The following is a 17,130-nucleotide window of genomic DNA, read 5'->3' on the forward strand; positions in this document are numbered from 1 at the left end:
TGTTGGGTTACTAATGGCGCATGGCTGTGTGGTGCGCCATTAGTAACCTCGGACCAGCTAGATATTTTGGACAGCCACGCCTACACACTCACTTTCCCCACTTCATTCCCTCCACCTCCTTCTCCAAGCTTGTCGGCTGCCTCCTCCTCCTGACCTCATTTGCACCATAGATTCATCAAAATTAAGTGGTGAAATTACCTTTCTTGATAGGTAAGTAAGGGGAAAGCTATCTTCATGTTGTAGATCTACTTTTTTCTCCCTAGCTCGCTCCAACAACGTGCACATGCACTTTTTGTGGCCTAGCTAGATCTATGTATGTTTGTGGTGTTGCATATGTTTGTGGTGTTGCATATATGTTTGTGTTTGCAGGTACCGGTATCTGAAATGCGATAGTTGCCAATATTTTGCCGGAATGTTGATTCATTTCTGTTTCGGTGAGAATTTTGGCACTATGCATTCTTTTTGGTCCTATTTTTAGGGAAAGTCATGCCAATTTTTTTCTTGGTTCTAAAATATCGTTTTGCTCTACCCCGCAGGCGACCATGGTCCGCATGATGACCGAAGGCATCGTGAATAGGTTTTTGAGCTCCGCAAAGGCCGAGATGCTTCAAAAGAACGAGACGGAGATAAGATGTCCATGTCGAAGATGCAAGCTGAAGAGCCTTATTGCGGACCCGGATTCTGGGCAGGTGCGGGACCACCTGCTCTTGCATGGTTTCATGGATGGCTATCGGTGGCAAGGTGATGAAGATGACTATGAAGTCATCCATGGGGGATGGGCAAGAAATTAGGAAGGGCAGCAAGACAACCACCGCGGCTCGGGCGGGCGAGAAGACGAAGAATCTCCAGGACATGATCATGACGGTGATGCTGTACACAGTCATCATGTAGAAGATGCCGGACATGATGATGAGGAAGATGCCGGAGCAGACGAAGGGCATGATCATGAAGATGAAGATGCCGGCGGAGCAGACGACGATGGACCATCAATGGGCTGGGTGCAGGACCCTCATATTCAAGAGCTGCTTCTCAAGCAGACGGATAACGAAAGAGCTGCCGCCCGAGAGAAAGCCAAGCTGGATCAACTGGAGATAGACGCGGTTACTCCATTGTATGAAGGATGCAGACTCGAGGATACCCGCCTGAAAGTAACGCTCGTGGATTTGGAGATGAAGGTAAAACACAAAATGACCGACGCATGCTTCAACAAGAACATGTCATTCTGGCACGAACGTCTTCCCAAGGGGAACAAGTTCCCGACCAGTTTCGAGGAGGCGAAGAAAGTCGTGTGTCCTCTGGATTTACCGCACGTGAAATACCATGTGTGCATGAACAATTGCATCATTTATCGGGGCGAGCACGCGGGGTCTACCATATGTCCGGTGTGCGGCGTCAGTCGATACAAGAAGAGTAAGAAAGCTCCTCGAAAAGTGGTTTGGTACTTTCCGATCACTCCTCGTCTACAGCGGTATTTCGTGGACCCTAAGGTATCAAAGCTCCAACGTTGGCACGTGGATAGGGAGGAGAAGAAGCGAGAAGATGACGCAAATGATCCAGAGATAAATAAAAAAGACAAGATGCTGAGTCACCCTAAGGATGGGAGCCAGTGGCAAGCGTTGAACTTCGAACACCCAGAATTTGGGAAGGATCCAAGGAACATCGTGCTGGGCGCGAGCACAGATGGAGTCAATCCGTTTGGCAGCCAGAGAAGCACACATAACACCTGGGCTGTGTTTGTGTGGATGTACAACCTTCCCCCCTGGTTGTGCATGAAGAGGAAGTACATTCACATGAGTATGCTAATTGAAGGGCCGAAACAACCAGGGAACGACATCAATCTGTATCTGGGGCTGCTGAAAGAGGAGTTAGACACGCTGTGGAAAATGCCAGCCAATACGTGGGACGCCGCAGAGAAAGAATATTTCCCTATGAGAGCCGCACTGCTCACGACGGTGCACGACTATCTCGGTTACGGATATCTCGCGGGGCAGGTGGTCCACGGATTTTCTGGATGCGTCAGGTGCATGGATGACACAACGTATCGCCAGCTAGATAGAGATCCCGGGTCTTCGAAAACCGTGTTCATGGGACATCGAAGGTGGCTTCGCAACGATGACCCATGGAGGAAACGCAAGGATCTGTTCGATGGTGTAACCGAACCCCGAAGACGCCCGCGTACGAGGAGCGGCGAGGAAATTGACGGGCTATTGAAAAATTGGAAAGATTGCCCACTGCCGGGAAAGAAGCAAAAGGCGCTAGAGTCGGGAAAGAAGCGAAAGGCGCCAGAGCCGCTGCTGAAGGTATGGAAAATGAGGTCCGTTTTCTGGGACTTGCCGTACTGGAAGATCCACCGTGTGCCTCACAGCCTTGATGCCATGCATATCACGAAGAACGTGTGCGAGAGTCTTCTTGGTACCCTGCTCAACATGCCAGAGAGGACCAAAGATGGGCCGAAAGCAAGGGCAAACTTGAAATCAATGGGCATCAGGAAGGAGCTTCATGCTAATGATGATTATGATGATGATGAGGCGAAGCTGGACATAGAAAGTCGTCGCAAAGGCAAAAAGGCCAAGAAGACCGGAAATGACTACCCTCCCGCGTGCTTCACTCTAAGTCAGGAGGAGATCGAGCAGTTTTTCACCTGCCTTGTAGGAGTAAAACTTCCTTACGGTTACGCGGGGAAGATAAGCAGATACCTAGACCCAGCGAAGCAGAAGTTCAGCGGGATGAAGTCTCACGACTGTCACGTGCTGATGACGCAGATACTTCCAATTGCAATCCGTGGGATCATGGACGCGCGCGTCCATGAAACGCTATTTGGCCTATGCAACTTTTTCGACGTCATCTCTCGGAAGTCGGTTGGCGTGAGGCAACTCAGAAGGCTACAGCAAGAGATCGTGGTGATACTATGCGAGCTTGAGATGCACTTCCCGCCCGCATTCTTCGACGTTATGGTGCATCTGCTGGTCCATATCGTGGAGGATATCATCCAACTCGGGCCGACGTTCCTGCACAGCATGATGCCGTTCGAAAGGATGAATGGTGTCATCAAAGGATACGTTCGCAACATGTCACGTCCAGAGGGAAGTATAGCCAGGGGCTTTCTGACCGAAGAGTGCATCTCCTACTGCACGAATTATCTAGGCATCGAGAACCCCGTTGGTCTGCTCGTCAACAGGCACCTCGGTAGGCTCGCTGGATGGGGTCACCGTGAGGGTCGCCGCGAAATGCATGTCGACTTCGAGGGTCGACTCGCCGACTTTGAAAGAGCAAACCTAGTCACGCTACAACACATAGACGTGGTCAATCCTTGGGTGTAAGATCACAAAACCTTTATTGAGAAGACGTACAATGACCGAGGCCAACAGAGGACGGATGGAGATATAATCAAAGAGCACAACTCATGTTTCACGCGTTGGTTCAAGCAGAAGCTTCTATTGTACCCTTTACATGAGGATTCTTCCGCGGAAGAACAACTCATATTCGCCTTGTCACAGGGCGCCGAGCACAACCTGATGACCTATGATGCGTACGATATCAACGGCTACACATTCTACACCAAGGACAAGGACATGAAGAGCGATGGTTATCAGAACTCCGGGGTAACGATGGAATCCTACACCGGTAACGACAAGGACAGATACTACGGAAGGATCAAGGAGATCTGGGAGCTGAGCTACGCTGGAGAGAAGGTCCCGATGTTCCATGCCAGATGGGCCAAGAGCGTCCTAAAAGAAGACCGGTATTTCACCAGCATGGTTATACCCGAAGCCAAATCCAAGACTGCGGGCGCAAACGTCACCGCGAAAAATGAGCCATGGGTACTGGCTTCCCAAGTGGACCAATGCTTCTTCATTATCGACCCATCAAAGCCCAGTCGTGTTGTCGTGAGGAGAGGCAAAAGGAAGATCATCAGAATGGATGGAGTAGCCAATGAGCAAGACTTCGACAAGTACGGCGACCCGAAGATCGAACATGACGACAACGATGAAGTAGCAGCATACACCACAAGAAGAAGCAGGACCACCCTACCTAAAGGACGTCCGTTCCACAGAAGAACTCCATTTGCAAAAAAGAAGGGCAAGAAGATTGTGAACAGATAGCTAGCTAAGATCGATTGTATTTAAATCGTAGTCTTCATTTCTCGATTGTATTTCATGGGAACTTTTTGATATCATGAATATTTTTAAATTTCATTGGCACTTTTTGAATTCATGAGGACACTCGATCTCAATCCCCCTCCATCTCGACCTCGATTCCACCCGCACCCTCCCCCGCTAGCTCCACCGCCGCCGACGACCCACCGCACCCTCCCCCGCTCCACCGCCGCCGACGAGCACCCCCCGCACCCTCCATCTCGATCTCGATTCCACCCGCACCCACCCCCGCTAGCTCCACCGCGGCCGACGACCCACCGCACCCTCCCCCGCTCCACCCCCGCCGACGAGCACCCCCCGCACCCTCCCCCGCTCCACTGTCGCCGACGAGCACCCCCCGCACCCTCCCCCGCTCCACCGCCGCTGACGAGCACCCCCGCACCCTCCCCCGCTCCACCGCCGCCGCCGATGATATTTTCAAATAACAAATTTGATGATATTTTTTAAAAAAGTATTACTGTTTTATAAAAAATTATTACTGTTTCATATACATATTCATTTTCTAAAAAATAATAATAAAAAATTGTAGACTACAATTGTTGTTAAACAACAATTGTTACTGTTTTTATAAAAAAAATATTACTATTTCATATTCATTTATTAAAAAATACTAATGGCGCACTGGCCTGGTGGTGCGCCATTGCTATCTAAAAAACATTTCTAATGGCCCACCGACGGTGGGTGCGCCATTGCTATCTAAAAAAAGATTTCTAATGGCACACCGACGGGTGGTGCGCCATTAGTAAGCTTCCCCCCTATAGCTAAGTCCTCCCTCTCTGTCGGTGTCAAAACTGGCGGATCTCAAGTAGGGGGTCCCGAACTGTGCGTCTAGGCCAGATGGTAACAGGAGGCAAGGGACACGAAGTTTTACCCAGGTTCGGGCCCTCTTAATGGAGGTAAAACCCTATGTCCTGCTTGATTAATATTGAAGATATGAGTGTACAAGAGTAGATCTACCATGAGATCAGAGAGGCTAAACCCTAAAAGCTGGCCTATGGTATGATTGTATGTTGTGATTGTTGTCCTACGGACTAAAACCCTCCGGTTTATATAGACACCAAAGAGGGTTAGGGTTACACAAGGTTGGTTACAAAGGAGGAGATATCCATATACGTATTGCCTAGCTTTCCTTCCATGCCAAGTAGAGTCCCATCCGGACACGAGATGAAGTCTTCAATCTTGTATCTTCATAGTCTAACAGTCCGGCCAATGGAGATAGTCCGGCTGTCCGGAGACCCCCTAATCCAGGACTCCCTCAGTAGCCCCTGAACTAGGCTTCAATGACGACGAGTCCGGCGCGCAGTTGTCTTCGGCATTGCAAGGTGGGTTCCTTCTCCGAATACATTACAGAAGAAGTTGAATACGAGGATAGTGTCCGACCCTGCAAAATAAGTTCCACATTCCACCACAGAGAGAATAATTTTTCCGCAGATCTTATTTGCTGGCTTGTTTTGACAGCATGACATCATGTCATGGCCCAGTGATTATTCGAACTATTTCTCTTAACCAGCTCCACACATAACGTGACGCAGTTTCTTGACACGTCTTGCCGAAGCGGAGATCGTGTTCCCCTAATTACGGGATTCTCATTAATATGGTTCGTGGGTAACCCAACTATGTCTAGGACTCCTAGATTATAGGTAAGTCCTAAACGGCTATGGAGAGGACGCTTGATATTCACCCTCTTTATAAGGGGACAAGGTTTTTGCTTTTTCCCTCCCGTGCTCAATCAAACCCTTCCCCCGCCTCGAGTTCTAACACCCAAAGCCCAGGTCAGGTGCTCCGGATCTTCAACCATGTCCGGATCCAGCCTTCAAGGCCGATGGACACCCTCCTCCGTTACGGAAGAGGACATTAAGAAGTTGAGGGAGGCCAGATATCTGACCGCCGAGGTGTCGCATTGGCTGCCTGCTTCAGGGCAGGTCGTCCCTACTCCCGAACCCAACGAGAATGTTGTGTTCGTCTCCCACTTCCTCTGCGGTCTAGGCCTCACTCTGGATCCTTTCGTCAGGGGCTTGATGTTCTATTACGGGTTAGATTTCCACGATCTAGCCCCGGACTCCTTTCTCCACATCACGACATTTATTGTCATGTGCGAGGCCTTCCTCCGTGTTACCCCTTACTTTGGCCTGTGGCTCACGACCTTTGAAGTAAAGCCGAAGATGATCGAGGGGCAACGAGCAGTGTGCGGAGGTGCATCAATAGGCAAGATGGCAGGAGCTCCATGGCCGAGAGGTTCCTTTCCAGAGGTGCCTGAATTATGGCAACGGGAGTGGTTTTATGTCACGGCCCAGCCAAGTGGTCGGCTGCCCCCGCTTTCCGCTCGGGCCCCCGACCACAACTGATGTCATGGATTAGCAGGGGTCTGAGCTAGGGCCCAGCCAAGGACGTTCCTATACTGCAATGCCACGTCCGGGATCTCTTCGAGGGAGATTTCAATTTGGTTGCAGTGATACAAGTTATGCTGGTTCGCCAAGTCCAGCCTTGCAAACGCCGGCCCCTGCGCTTGTGGGAGTTCAACCCAAAGGGACCACGTGCCATTCAAAGTTTCGTCAGCCTGACGCACGAGGAGATGTACAAGTCATTCTTCGGACCTCAAGTGGAATGTCCAGATATCACCGAGGACGTGGGCCTGAGTAGTAACCGCGCCGCTGAACAAGTAAGAAATCCCCTGGCCGAACATGCTGTTTTTTATTCGAAGTTATTTCTGAGAGTTCACCTTTTGACCAGGACTGGCTAACAAAGGCGAAGATGATTCAGTGTTTGGCCCTCCTCCCTGAGGGTTTGGAAAAGCCGGTATTGGAGAAGATGCTTGAGGTCGCACCTTGCCCGGAGCCCTTGAAGGAACATATCGAGGGAGATAATACGGGCGGACGCGGGCCCCTACCGCTATCCGCTCCAACCGAGGGAACGGGCGTCTCCAAGAAGGAGGACGATCGGGGGAGGAAAAGGACTGCTTCCGAGGATCCGGAAGCCGAAGTCTCCCATAGAGGGTCCTGCTTCGGGGGGGGGGGGGGGCTTTTGCCGCACAAAGTCCGTGAGGGGATCAGCCCTCCAACGAGTCGTAAGTGATCCAAAATATTTTAATAGTAAGAGTATGCTATCTTTTTCCTCTGAGAAAACAACCACTGCATATATCTTGCAGTTCGGGCCTCAGCCCCTCTCAAATGAGTTCGTCTTCGGGGGATCTTCTTCCGGAGATGATGGAGAGCGAAACGCCTCCCCCGAACTCCTCCGCTCCAAAAGCGGGCGACCCCGATGTGTCGTCGCGCAGGGCCTCTCCGGATCCGGTGAGGCCAAAAGATTGTCCCGTGGACCCCAGAAGTCCCCAGTGTCCGGCTCCCGAAGAGAGCACACGAAAGAGTCCGGCACCGCCTGGTGTGCGGTCGGACGTTCTGAGGGAGTTGGTGGGGCGAGCGGCCATCTCAGAAGAGCACCGTATGTTGATGGGTAAGGTGATGGAGAGAATCTCGTCCGCTGAAAGCGGATTACATGAAGCCTTTATGAGTCTACTGATAGGCTTTGAGGTATGTGAGATAATATGTGATAGTACTGCACATGTTTGGTGTGCCCTATGTAGATAGTAGCCCCTGAGACTCTGGTTGTCATCGAGAACGGCGGCGAACAGAGCATCGTACTCCCAGGCAATAACCAGACTGCCTCTATGTGCAGGTGGTGGAAGCTCCGGTGGCTAGCCGGACTAATGGGTTTGCCCAATTAAAACGGCAACTGGATGCAGCAGACACCGACATCGACCTTGTTAACAAGAGGCTTGATGAGGCACAGGGTAAGTATTATCATCCGGTGAATGCCACATAGTAAGAGCAGCATAATGCCAGTATCTTTAATATGTTATGACTACAGATGGAGCTGCCACCGTGGAAGCCTTGCGGGCGGAACTTGCCCGAGCCAATGAACAAGCGAGGATTAGTAATGTGGCTGCTTTGAAGGCAGCCGAAGAGTTGAAAGCCGAGAAGGCCGCACATTGCAAGAGCCAGGAGAAGATGGCCAAAATGGCCGTAGAGTTAAAAGAAACTGCCGACCATTGCCGGGTCCTTGAGAAAGAAAATCGAGCGAAGGCAACGAACTTGAGAAGGCCGCGGCGGAAGACAAAGACACCTGTTCTGCTATGAGGGCGAAGAAGGAGGAGCTGCGGGAAGCCGGGGATATTGCGGCTGGGAAACCCTTCATGTTACGGAGGAAGTTCGGAGATCCACGGTATGCCCCTCTGGATCGGCTGTGGAGCTCGGCAGATGCATATATGGATTTGGCAGCGAGTGCTGCCGATGCGGCCAAGTACTTCCAAGGTCAGACTGATCGTGAAGTGGACAAGCTGTTCTGGACGCAATTCCACTTTCTAGAGCGTCCGCTTTCATTGACTGACCAGCTAGCCGAATGGGCCGAACTGAATAGGTTGTCCGGACTCGCCATGAGGTCTGTTGTGGATCAGCTATGGTCGGAAGGGCCTAAGCCGAACAACTATTTCAGCTTGGTGCAGCAGTTCCTTGATGCGATGCCGCGCATTAATGCGATTAAGAGGTCGGCGTGCATAGAAGGCTCACGGATGGCCCTTGCCCGTGTTAAAGCATACTGGGCAGAGATGGACGCTACCACTGTCGCGGCGCAGGGTTCAGCCATAGGCCGTGTGGCTGCCGAACACTATTTTGAGGAAGTTCTTGAGGGTGCTCGTTTAATAGAGGCCCAGTGCTCAAAAAATATTATGTTTGAGTGATATGTATTCTCATTGTAAACATAATGCTTTTATGATGTTTTTATAAGGCTATGTTTATACTTTTGCCTGAAAGTAGTATGATGCCTCCTGTGCGGCCGTTTATGTATACATGTGTATAACCTGAAAGATTGCAGCCGTCGTCTTCAACCCCCACGCATATAATGCGGAGGTGCTCGCAAAAAACACGTGTTCACACTTAACCCAATGTCTTGGTCCTGATAAGGAGGTGATAGCGCAGCGAGCGAGGCAACTGGACTATAATGCTTTAACACTTTCACTTAGCCATAGGAGTTTGACAGTGGGGCTACTAGATAGCCCCTGGTGGCTCCGCACTCTCCCGATCGCGGGGTGCATATATGCCTGGCCGGAAAACGGCCCTTCGTTAAGGCGGAGGAATTCTAGCATTCCGATAGGTCATCGAGTGGTTGACCAGTCTCACGCTATATCATGACAGTCAGTTTTCGGCTTTCTCTACTCAGGCGCTCGTCCAGATGAACTAGGGCACAATCGCAGTAGTTCTCCTGGTGCTGCCTTAGCTGGTAAAGTAGAACGTAAGGCACCAAAACATAGGAGCCGGGCAAACCCAACATTTGACCAAAGACAATGATTCGGAGCTGATGCATATAAGGCCGAACTTGCGACGCTTTATGGTATAAACCGGGCCGAAATAGTGCCGCTTGTAAGAAGACCCTTGTGTCCAGGTACGTGCATTATTCTGACGTGGCCACATGCCAAAACATCAGCATCGTTCTCAATTGCGCTGAGAATTCGGTGGATATGTATCAACAAGAGACAGTAAAAAAGGTTTACGCAGGGTCTTAATCTAAAAAGAATCCTTGGAGCGGGTCCCTGCTGCACGTCTGCGCCTGTGTCTCCATTGTGCCGTATCCTGGACGGGTGTAGCACGACGATTATCTGTAAAAGAGAGGAGCTTAGGTAAACAAGCTGTCGTGCAAAAAGTAGTTTTTAAATAAACCATGTATAATTCAAGGTGAGTAAGAATTGCCACTTGTCTGCGCACGCTGAGCCCCTTGTATAGGGGTGTGATCATTGATCCGCTATAAATTGCATATAGCTGCACCGGACTCGTCTAACCGTGTCCGAGGTCGTGACGACCTGCTAAATGTTTTAGTTGGTGAGGCCGTTTTTAGTGTGCGGCTGTCAAGGCAGCCGCATGCTCTTCGGCGCGCAGAAATCGCTTAACATTTCCGTTCACTATAATGATGCCACGTGGACCGGGCATCTTGAGTGTGAGGGAAGCGTAGTGTGGTATTGCATTAAAGCGATCAAAAGCTTTGCGTCCGAGTAGTGCTTGATAGCCACTTTGGAACAGAGCGATGTGGAAGGTTAGATATTCGCTACGGAAGTTATCGGGGAGGCTGAATATAACTTTTAGTAGCAGGGAGCCCGTGCAACGAGCCCCTAGGCCTGGCGTTACTCCTTTGAAGGTAATATTGCTATGGTGAATTTTTGTTGGGTCTATCCCCATTTCGCGGATTGTATCCTGGTAAATCAGGTGTAGACTGCTGCCACCATCCATCAGGACACGTGTGAAGTGGTATCCATCAATTATTGGGTCTAATACCAGGGCAGCCCATCCTGCACGCTGGATACTTGCTAAGTAATCAGGATGGTCGAAAGTGATCGGTTGGGATGACTAGTGGCAGGACTCCGCGGTGACAGGCCTTCGGGCGTATTTTTCTGGGAGTGCCGTTTTGTTTCTTCCATTGGTCACGTGCAACACGTTTACTGTTTTGACTTCTGGTGGAAATTTCTTTTGTTCCCCAGCGTCTCCCTTGAGAGGCTCATCCTCATCTTCGCTTGGTGCATCCTCCCCCTTGTGTACGGCGTTGAGCTTGCCGGACTGCTTGAAGATCCAACATTCTCTGTGGGTATGATTGGCTGGTTTGCCAGGGGTGCTATGGACCTGACATATTTGGTCAAAAATTTTATTCAGGCTGGATAGTTCGTTTCTGGCGCCTTTAGAGGGCGTCTTCTGACCTGGCCGAGAGCTTTTCAATCCGGCGTTTAGTGTCGTGTTCTTCGTGATGTCTCCTTTGTTCCGGCGTTTGTTATTGCTGTTGCGCCGTGATTTCCCGTTTCCATCGCTTAATTCGGATGTATTGGGGTCGCTGGTGCTGCATCTGGCTAGCCAGTTGTCCTCACCCGCGCAAAAGCGGGTCATGAGGCTTGTTAATGCTGCCATCGTTCTCGGCATTTCTTGGCCGAGGTGTCGAGCAAGCCATTCGTCACGGACGCTATGCTTAAAAGCTGCCAAGGCTTCGGCGTCCGGACAGTCGACAATTTGGTTCTTTTTAGTAAGAAACCTGTTCCAAAGCTTTCGGGCTGACTCTCCGGGCTGTTGAGTTATATGACTCAAGTCATCCGCGTCCGGAGGTCGGACATAAGTCCCTTGAAAGTTTGCCCGAAAAGCGTCTTTGAGCACTGCCCAGCTTCCAATGGAGTTTTTGGGGAGGCCTTTGAGCCAGTGACAGTCTGGCCCTTTGAGTTTGAGTGGTAAGTACTTGATGGCGTGGAGATCATCTCCTCGAGCCATATGGATGTGGAGGATATAGTCCTCGATCCAGACCCCCGGGTCTGTTGTTCCATCGTATGCCTCTATGTTTACAGGTTTGAATCCCTCTAGAAATTCATGATCCAGCACCTCATCGGTGAAACATAGGGGGTGTGCGGCACCCCTGTATCTGGGTGTACTGCGTTGTTCGGATGTTATATCATATGCTGGGGCGTGCTTGTGTCGTCCATAGATGGAACTGATTGTGCTATTCTTTTGGTGCAAGCCCCTGCATGAATCGCGTATTGTCTTGTGAGTGGCATTGTTGGCCGCTCTATGTTGGCCGTGAGGTCGTCTATCCGGCTAGGTGGCTGTTTTGATTTTTGGTTGCGAGGGGTCTGAGGCCTCCGCGTCGAATTCAGGTAGCAACTTCCGCTTTGGGTAGCTCTTGGTGGGGAAATTGTCGCCGTACTTCGCTGCTGTGTTGAGTACTTTACTCCATCTGATTTGGAGTGTGTCCTACGCAGCCTTGGGCCTTTGCTTCTGCTTTTTTAGGCTCCTCGCGGTGGCAACAAGCCTTTGACGGGCATTCTGCTGCTCCGGGTGCCTGTCCGGTGTTGTGTCGTCCAGACTATTATCTTTGACAGAATTGGTTTGTTCGGTTTGATTCTCCGTATTGCCATGGTCTGGCAGTGATTCGCCCTACTCCAACGTTGGGTCTGTGTGATCGTTATTTCTGGCGAGGCGAGATTTGGGGTGGCGCTTGCGCCGCCGCTTTGACTGCTTCTCGAGGGAACAAGCCTTCGGTGCATCCTTTCGTTCCTCGTCGTCGTCTTCTTTTGGTGTGTCCACCATGTATACGTCATACGACGAGGTGGCTTCCCAATGCCCTATAGGTGCTGGCTCATGTTCATCTCCTACATCGTTGTCCATACCGTCGATGTCTTCGAAGTCGAAGTCGAGTATATCGGTTAAATCATCGACAGTGGCTACAAAGTGGGTGGTGGGTGGGCGTCGAATTTCTTCGTCATCCATATCCCAGTCCCGTTGGCCATAATCCGGCCAGGGCTCTCCTGACAAAGAGAGAGACTTTAGTGAATTCAAAATGTCACCGAAGGGCGAGTGCTGAAAGGTATCTGCAGTGGTGAATTCCAAGATCGGCGCCCAATCGGATTCGATTGGCAGGGGCGCAGATGGTTCATGGTCCAGAGGAGAGTCCGGCACCTTGGAGTCATGGACTGCATAGAGGATTATGATGGTGTTTGGCTCGATCGCCGTCGAGACTGCAGCCCCTAAGGCGGTGTCTAGCCACCCGTCCTCGATTGGCGCAGCTGGCTCCGAGCTAATGGTCGGAGCTGATGCGGGCGCGGCCTCTGGGGTACCGTCTGATGGCAGAGCTAGGTCATACCCATCGCGACAGTGCGGCGCGCCTAGCTGTGGCTCGAATCCATCGAAGATCAAGTCCCCACGGATGTTGGCCGTGTAATTCAAACTTCCAAATCTGACCTGATGGCCAGGGGGGTAGCTTTCAATCTGCTCCAGATGGCCAAGCGAATTAGCCCGTAGTGCAAAGCCGCCGAATACAAAGTTCTGTCCGGGGAGAAAAGTCTCACCCTGGACCGCATCGCTATCGATGATAGTAGGAGCCATCAAGCCTAACGGCGACGACACAGAGGAACTCTCAATGAAAGCACCAATGTCGGTGTCAAAACTGGCGGATCTCGGGTAGGGGGTCCTGAACTGTGCGTCTAGGATGGATGGTAACATGAGGCAAGGGACACGAAGTTTTACCCAGGTTCGGGCCCTCTTGATGGAGGTAAAACCCTACGTCCTGCTTGATTAATAATGAAGATATGAGTGTACAAGAGTAGATCTACCACGAGATCAGAGAGGCTAAACCCTAAAAGCTAGCCTATGGTATAATTGTATGTTGTGATTGTTGTCCTACGGACTAAAACCCTCCGGTTTATATATACACCGGAGAGGGTTAGGGTTATACAAGGTCGGTTACAAAGGAGGAGATATCCATATACGTATTGCCTAGCTTGCCTTCCACGCCAAGTAGAGTCCCATCCAAACACGAGACGAAGTCTTCAATCTTGTATACATAGTCTAACAGTCCGGCCAATGGAAATAGTCCGGCTGTCCGGAGACCCCATAATCCAGGACTCCCTCACTCTCCCTCACCAGATCCCCTTTCATCCCTCTCTGCCTCGCCAGACCCACGATGCTGCCGCCCCGACCCACGACGCCGCCGCCCCGACCCCCGCCGCCCCGCGCCCCCGCGCTCCCACCCCCGCCGCCCTGACCCTCAACGTCTTCGCCTTCCTCCTCGTCGTCGGCGCCGAGCAGCGAAGCAGCACCGTACACCCCCCAACCCTCCTCCTCCCCTTGCCCCCCGCCTGCGCCGGGGCTGACGGCCCCTTCTCTGTCTCGCAGGGCAAGGTCTCCGGCGCCTCTACGACACTGACGCCTCCACCATCTACGGCGTCTGCGCCTTCTTTCACCTCCGGCCACCATGGCCTCACCGTCGATCCGCGTCACCTCATCAACCCCGGCCCCGCACGAGCTCGCCATCGTCTTCCTCTCGGTGAGCTGCACCGGTTCCCCTCCCCCCCTTTCTGTTAACTGAACATTGTCAGGTTTAGGTTCTGTTAACTGAAAAATTTTAGATTCAGAAACATTGTTGGACTGATAGGAAGTTTGTTTAATAGAGCAACCTACACCTGTAATTTCTACTGTTATGCCTTTGTTACTCCAGTCAAAATTTCAGTCAAAATTTTCCTGTCAAAATTTTCAGTCAAGCACAACTGATCATGTAACTTGAGACCTTGCCCTGCGGCATTATAATGTTTGATGCCTGCATCAACACTTCTCTGTACTGCATGCGGTTATTATAGTTGAGGGTCAAAAGTAGGGGTTAGCTTTAACATGATTCGCTAGTGCTTTCATCACAGAACACATTCTTTGAAAAGGGGATATTCTGAAGTCGATGCTTTCTCGGGATGGGAATAATAGTCTGAAATACACCTAATGGAAACCTTTGTTGATTGTGATCTCTGCACATGTTTAATGTCTATGCTGTTGTGCGGCTGTTATGTGTGTCTATGTCGGTGAGCTTGTGTTATGCACTTCTGCGTTTTGATGTCCCCCCTTACCTTAGTTTTTCATCTCACTGGTCCTTTTCATTGTATTGGTCCTTTTCATTTTTGTCAAAGAGGCCCCGAGTTCTCTCTTCACTTGTGTGGTGATTGTCTTGGTCCTTTTCATTTTTGTCATGGAATTCTTGAGGTGTTGATGTGTCTGAGGGCATGAACCATGATCAGGTTGAGTTCAGATTTCATTAGATTAGATGGATTATCATGCCTTGTGTCCTGATAGTTGGATATTTGAGTAGTATTGTCAACGGTAATAACTTTTACATGTTTGCATTGCTACCAAGAGTAACAGCAGGTGCTTAGGACACCTTTAGGAGATCTACTCATCTCTAATCATGCTACTCAAGGATAGGAACCGTAGGCTTCTCTATATTTTTTTAAGTGTCCTTTATTGGTGGTTCTATGATGTATTCCAGATGAAACTAATTGCATTCATTGAGAAATAGAGTATTAAAACAGAACTTGACGTGGTTTTCCACTTAGCTATCTGAATTGAGAAAAAACATAGCTTTTGAGGTCTCTGAGGCAAAACTTGCTACTCCATATACAACTAATACTACTACTAGACAAGATACTACTCCATATACTACTAATACTACTAATGTATTTCATTTCAAAGTTCAAAATGCTGGTACTGAGATTTTCATTTCCAATGAGTGATGTTTTTCCTAGCAGTAGAAAAAACATAGCAACTTCTTTGATTTTATAAAGTTGTTCTTATATGGGTGAAACTTCACTTGTTTTTAGGCTAGTGCAGGGTGTTGCTTCTTCTGTATGGGCCAACTATGCCACAAATAAATTGTTCCTTCTTCTGTATTTGACAAGTAATGACTTGCAAAGATGATGATCATCTTGCTAGTTTGCTGGGTTTTGTCTCCGACCATTGTGTCGTGATGAATTTGCAGGTACCCCGAGAGGCCCTTGAGTTTGCCGGAATGTCGATTAACTTCCATTCCGGCAAATTCGGGTATTCCATATGTCCTATTTTCAGCAAAGGTCATGCATGCCGAAATTTTCCGTGAACTTTAGCATGACTTTGCTAAAAATAAGACATATGGGGTACTTGCGACTAATGCATGGGCCGGGGTATCTTAGTACTTAGTTAAGTAGGATCAACTGCCCCGCCATTCTTGCTGCATTAAACCATAGGTGGCAATAGAGCCAAGTGATTAGGCCCAACTTAGAATTCTCCTTAGCATCGATAAGCCCTAGATGATAAACCCAACATAGGTGGCAATAGAGCCAAGTGATTAGTGCCAAGTGATTAGGCCCAACCTAGGGTGCCTCGGCATCGATAAACCCTAAATGATGAAAACTTAACTTGGCTTCTATAGGGTGCCTCGGTGTCGATGAGAACCTAAATGATGTACGCTTAGGCTTTTAGGGTGCCTCGGCGTCGACAAACCCTAAATGATAAAAGCTTAGCTTTTAGGATGCCTCGGTGTCGACAAACCCTAAATGATGAGACCATGATCTTGTTCCTTGACAATAACCAACTTTTTGACCAAACTTTTTTCCTATTTAGAGCGAAACATGGCCCACAACGATGAGGCCGGCGGTTCGGGCGGCAAGCAATTCTGGGAGCTGTCCCAGGAGTTGGAGGAAGAACCTCACCGCTATGAGGACGCCGTGGAAGACACCGATCCTGACTACACAACCCCTAGTGGCGTCGGGGATGACACCACTGATGATGGCGCCGCGGATGCCACCACTGATGATGGCGGCGCACGCACAGATGGCAGCCAACCGAAGAGGCAACGGAAGGACCGGCGTCCGAGCGTGCTCGGCACCGTCAGGGAGGAATTTACTGAAGTGAACTCCGACGGGCATCCGACGATGCCCAAACACGTAGTCAAGGGGTACTCGGTTCAGCTCGCGTGCATTCTCCGAAGCACCGTCTCGATCAACACCGAGAACCTAAGGCATAAGGACAGAGGGAATTTGCGCAGCCTCCACTTCACGAAGCTGCACGAACGATACAAGTTCCCCGCTGAGTTTGCAAACACATGCCTCTCAGGGAATAAAGTGAACAGTGCCGCCCTCACGAGGATGAGCATGGCCATGTCTACATGGAAAAGCACGGTGAAGGCAATGATTGAAAAAGGTGATAGTTATGAGAAGATCAAGGCGAAATATCCTTTGATGAGCGAAGATGACTACAAGGAGTTCAAGATCAAGTGCTAGAGCCCCGCAACCTCCGAATCAAGTCAGTGGGGGAAAGAAATGCGGCAGTTGAACTTAGGGGTCCACCAACTCGGTCCCGGCAGTTACAAAGTGGCGGAGCCTATATGGGACAAGGAGGACGCGGAGCGTGCCAAGCAAGGCCTACCGCCCTGCTTCGAGAAATACCGTGACAAGCAGACCAGGAACTTTCTTAGGGCCCGGTACAAGGAGGACCAGGTAACAAAGGAGCTTACCACGGATCCGAAGACCAAGGCGCTTGAGCTTGTTCTGGTAAGGAATACACCCCCGCGTAATTAGCTCCATATGGTTGCATTCTAATTAATCCCCAATATTTCTAAATGGTTCACGTTCCTTCGGCAGGACAAAGAAAGCAGTAGCGCGGGG

The 17,130-nt window shown here is 50.2% G+C and overlaps 1 protein-coding gene across 1 annotated transcript in view; it reads left to right on the top strand.

The window, feature by feature from the left end:
* The first annotated feature begins 542 nt into the window (after positions 1–542).
* The window catches only part of LOC147975697 (uncharacterized), a 31,448-nt gene continuing 14,860 nt past the window's right edge, over positions 543–17,130 (top strand). The window contains exon 1 of the mRNA XM_087520543.1: positions 543–2,648. Within this exon, the coding sequence (XP_087376669.1) occupies positions 990–2,648 (1,659 nt within the window). The 5' untranslated portion in view covers positions 543–989. The remainder of the gene's footprint in view (positions 2,649–17,130) is intronic.

The sequence above is a fragment of the Triticum urartu genome, chromosome 4A (assembly GCF_056163025.1).
Source record: "Triticum urartu cultivar PI428250 chromosome 4A, HENAU_Tu73, whole genome shotgun sequence".
NCBI classification, from domain to species: Eukaryota; Viridiplantae; Streptophyta; class Magnoliopsida; order Poales; family Poaceae; genus Triticum; species Triticum urartu.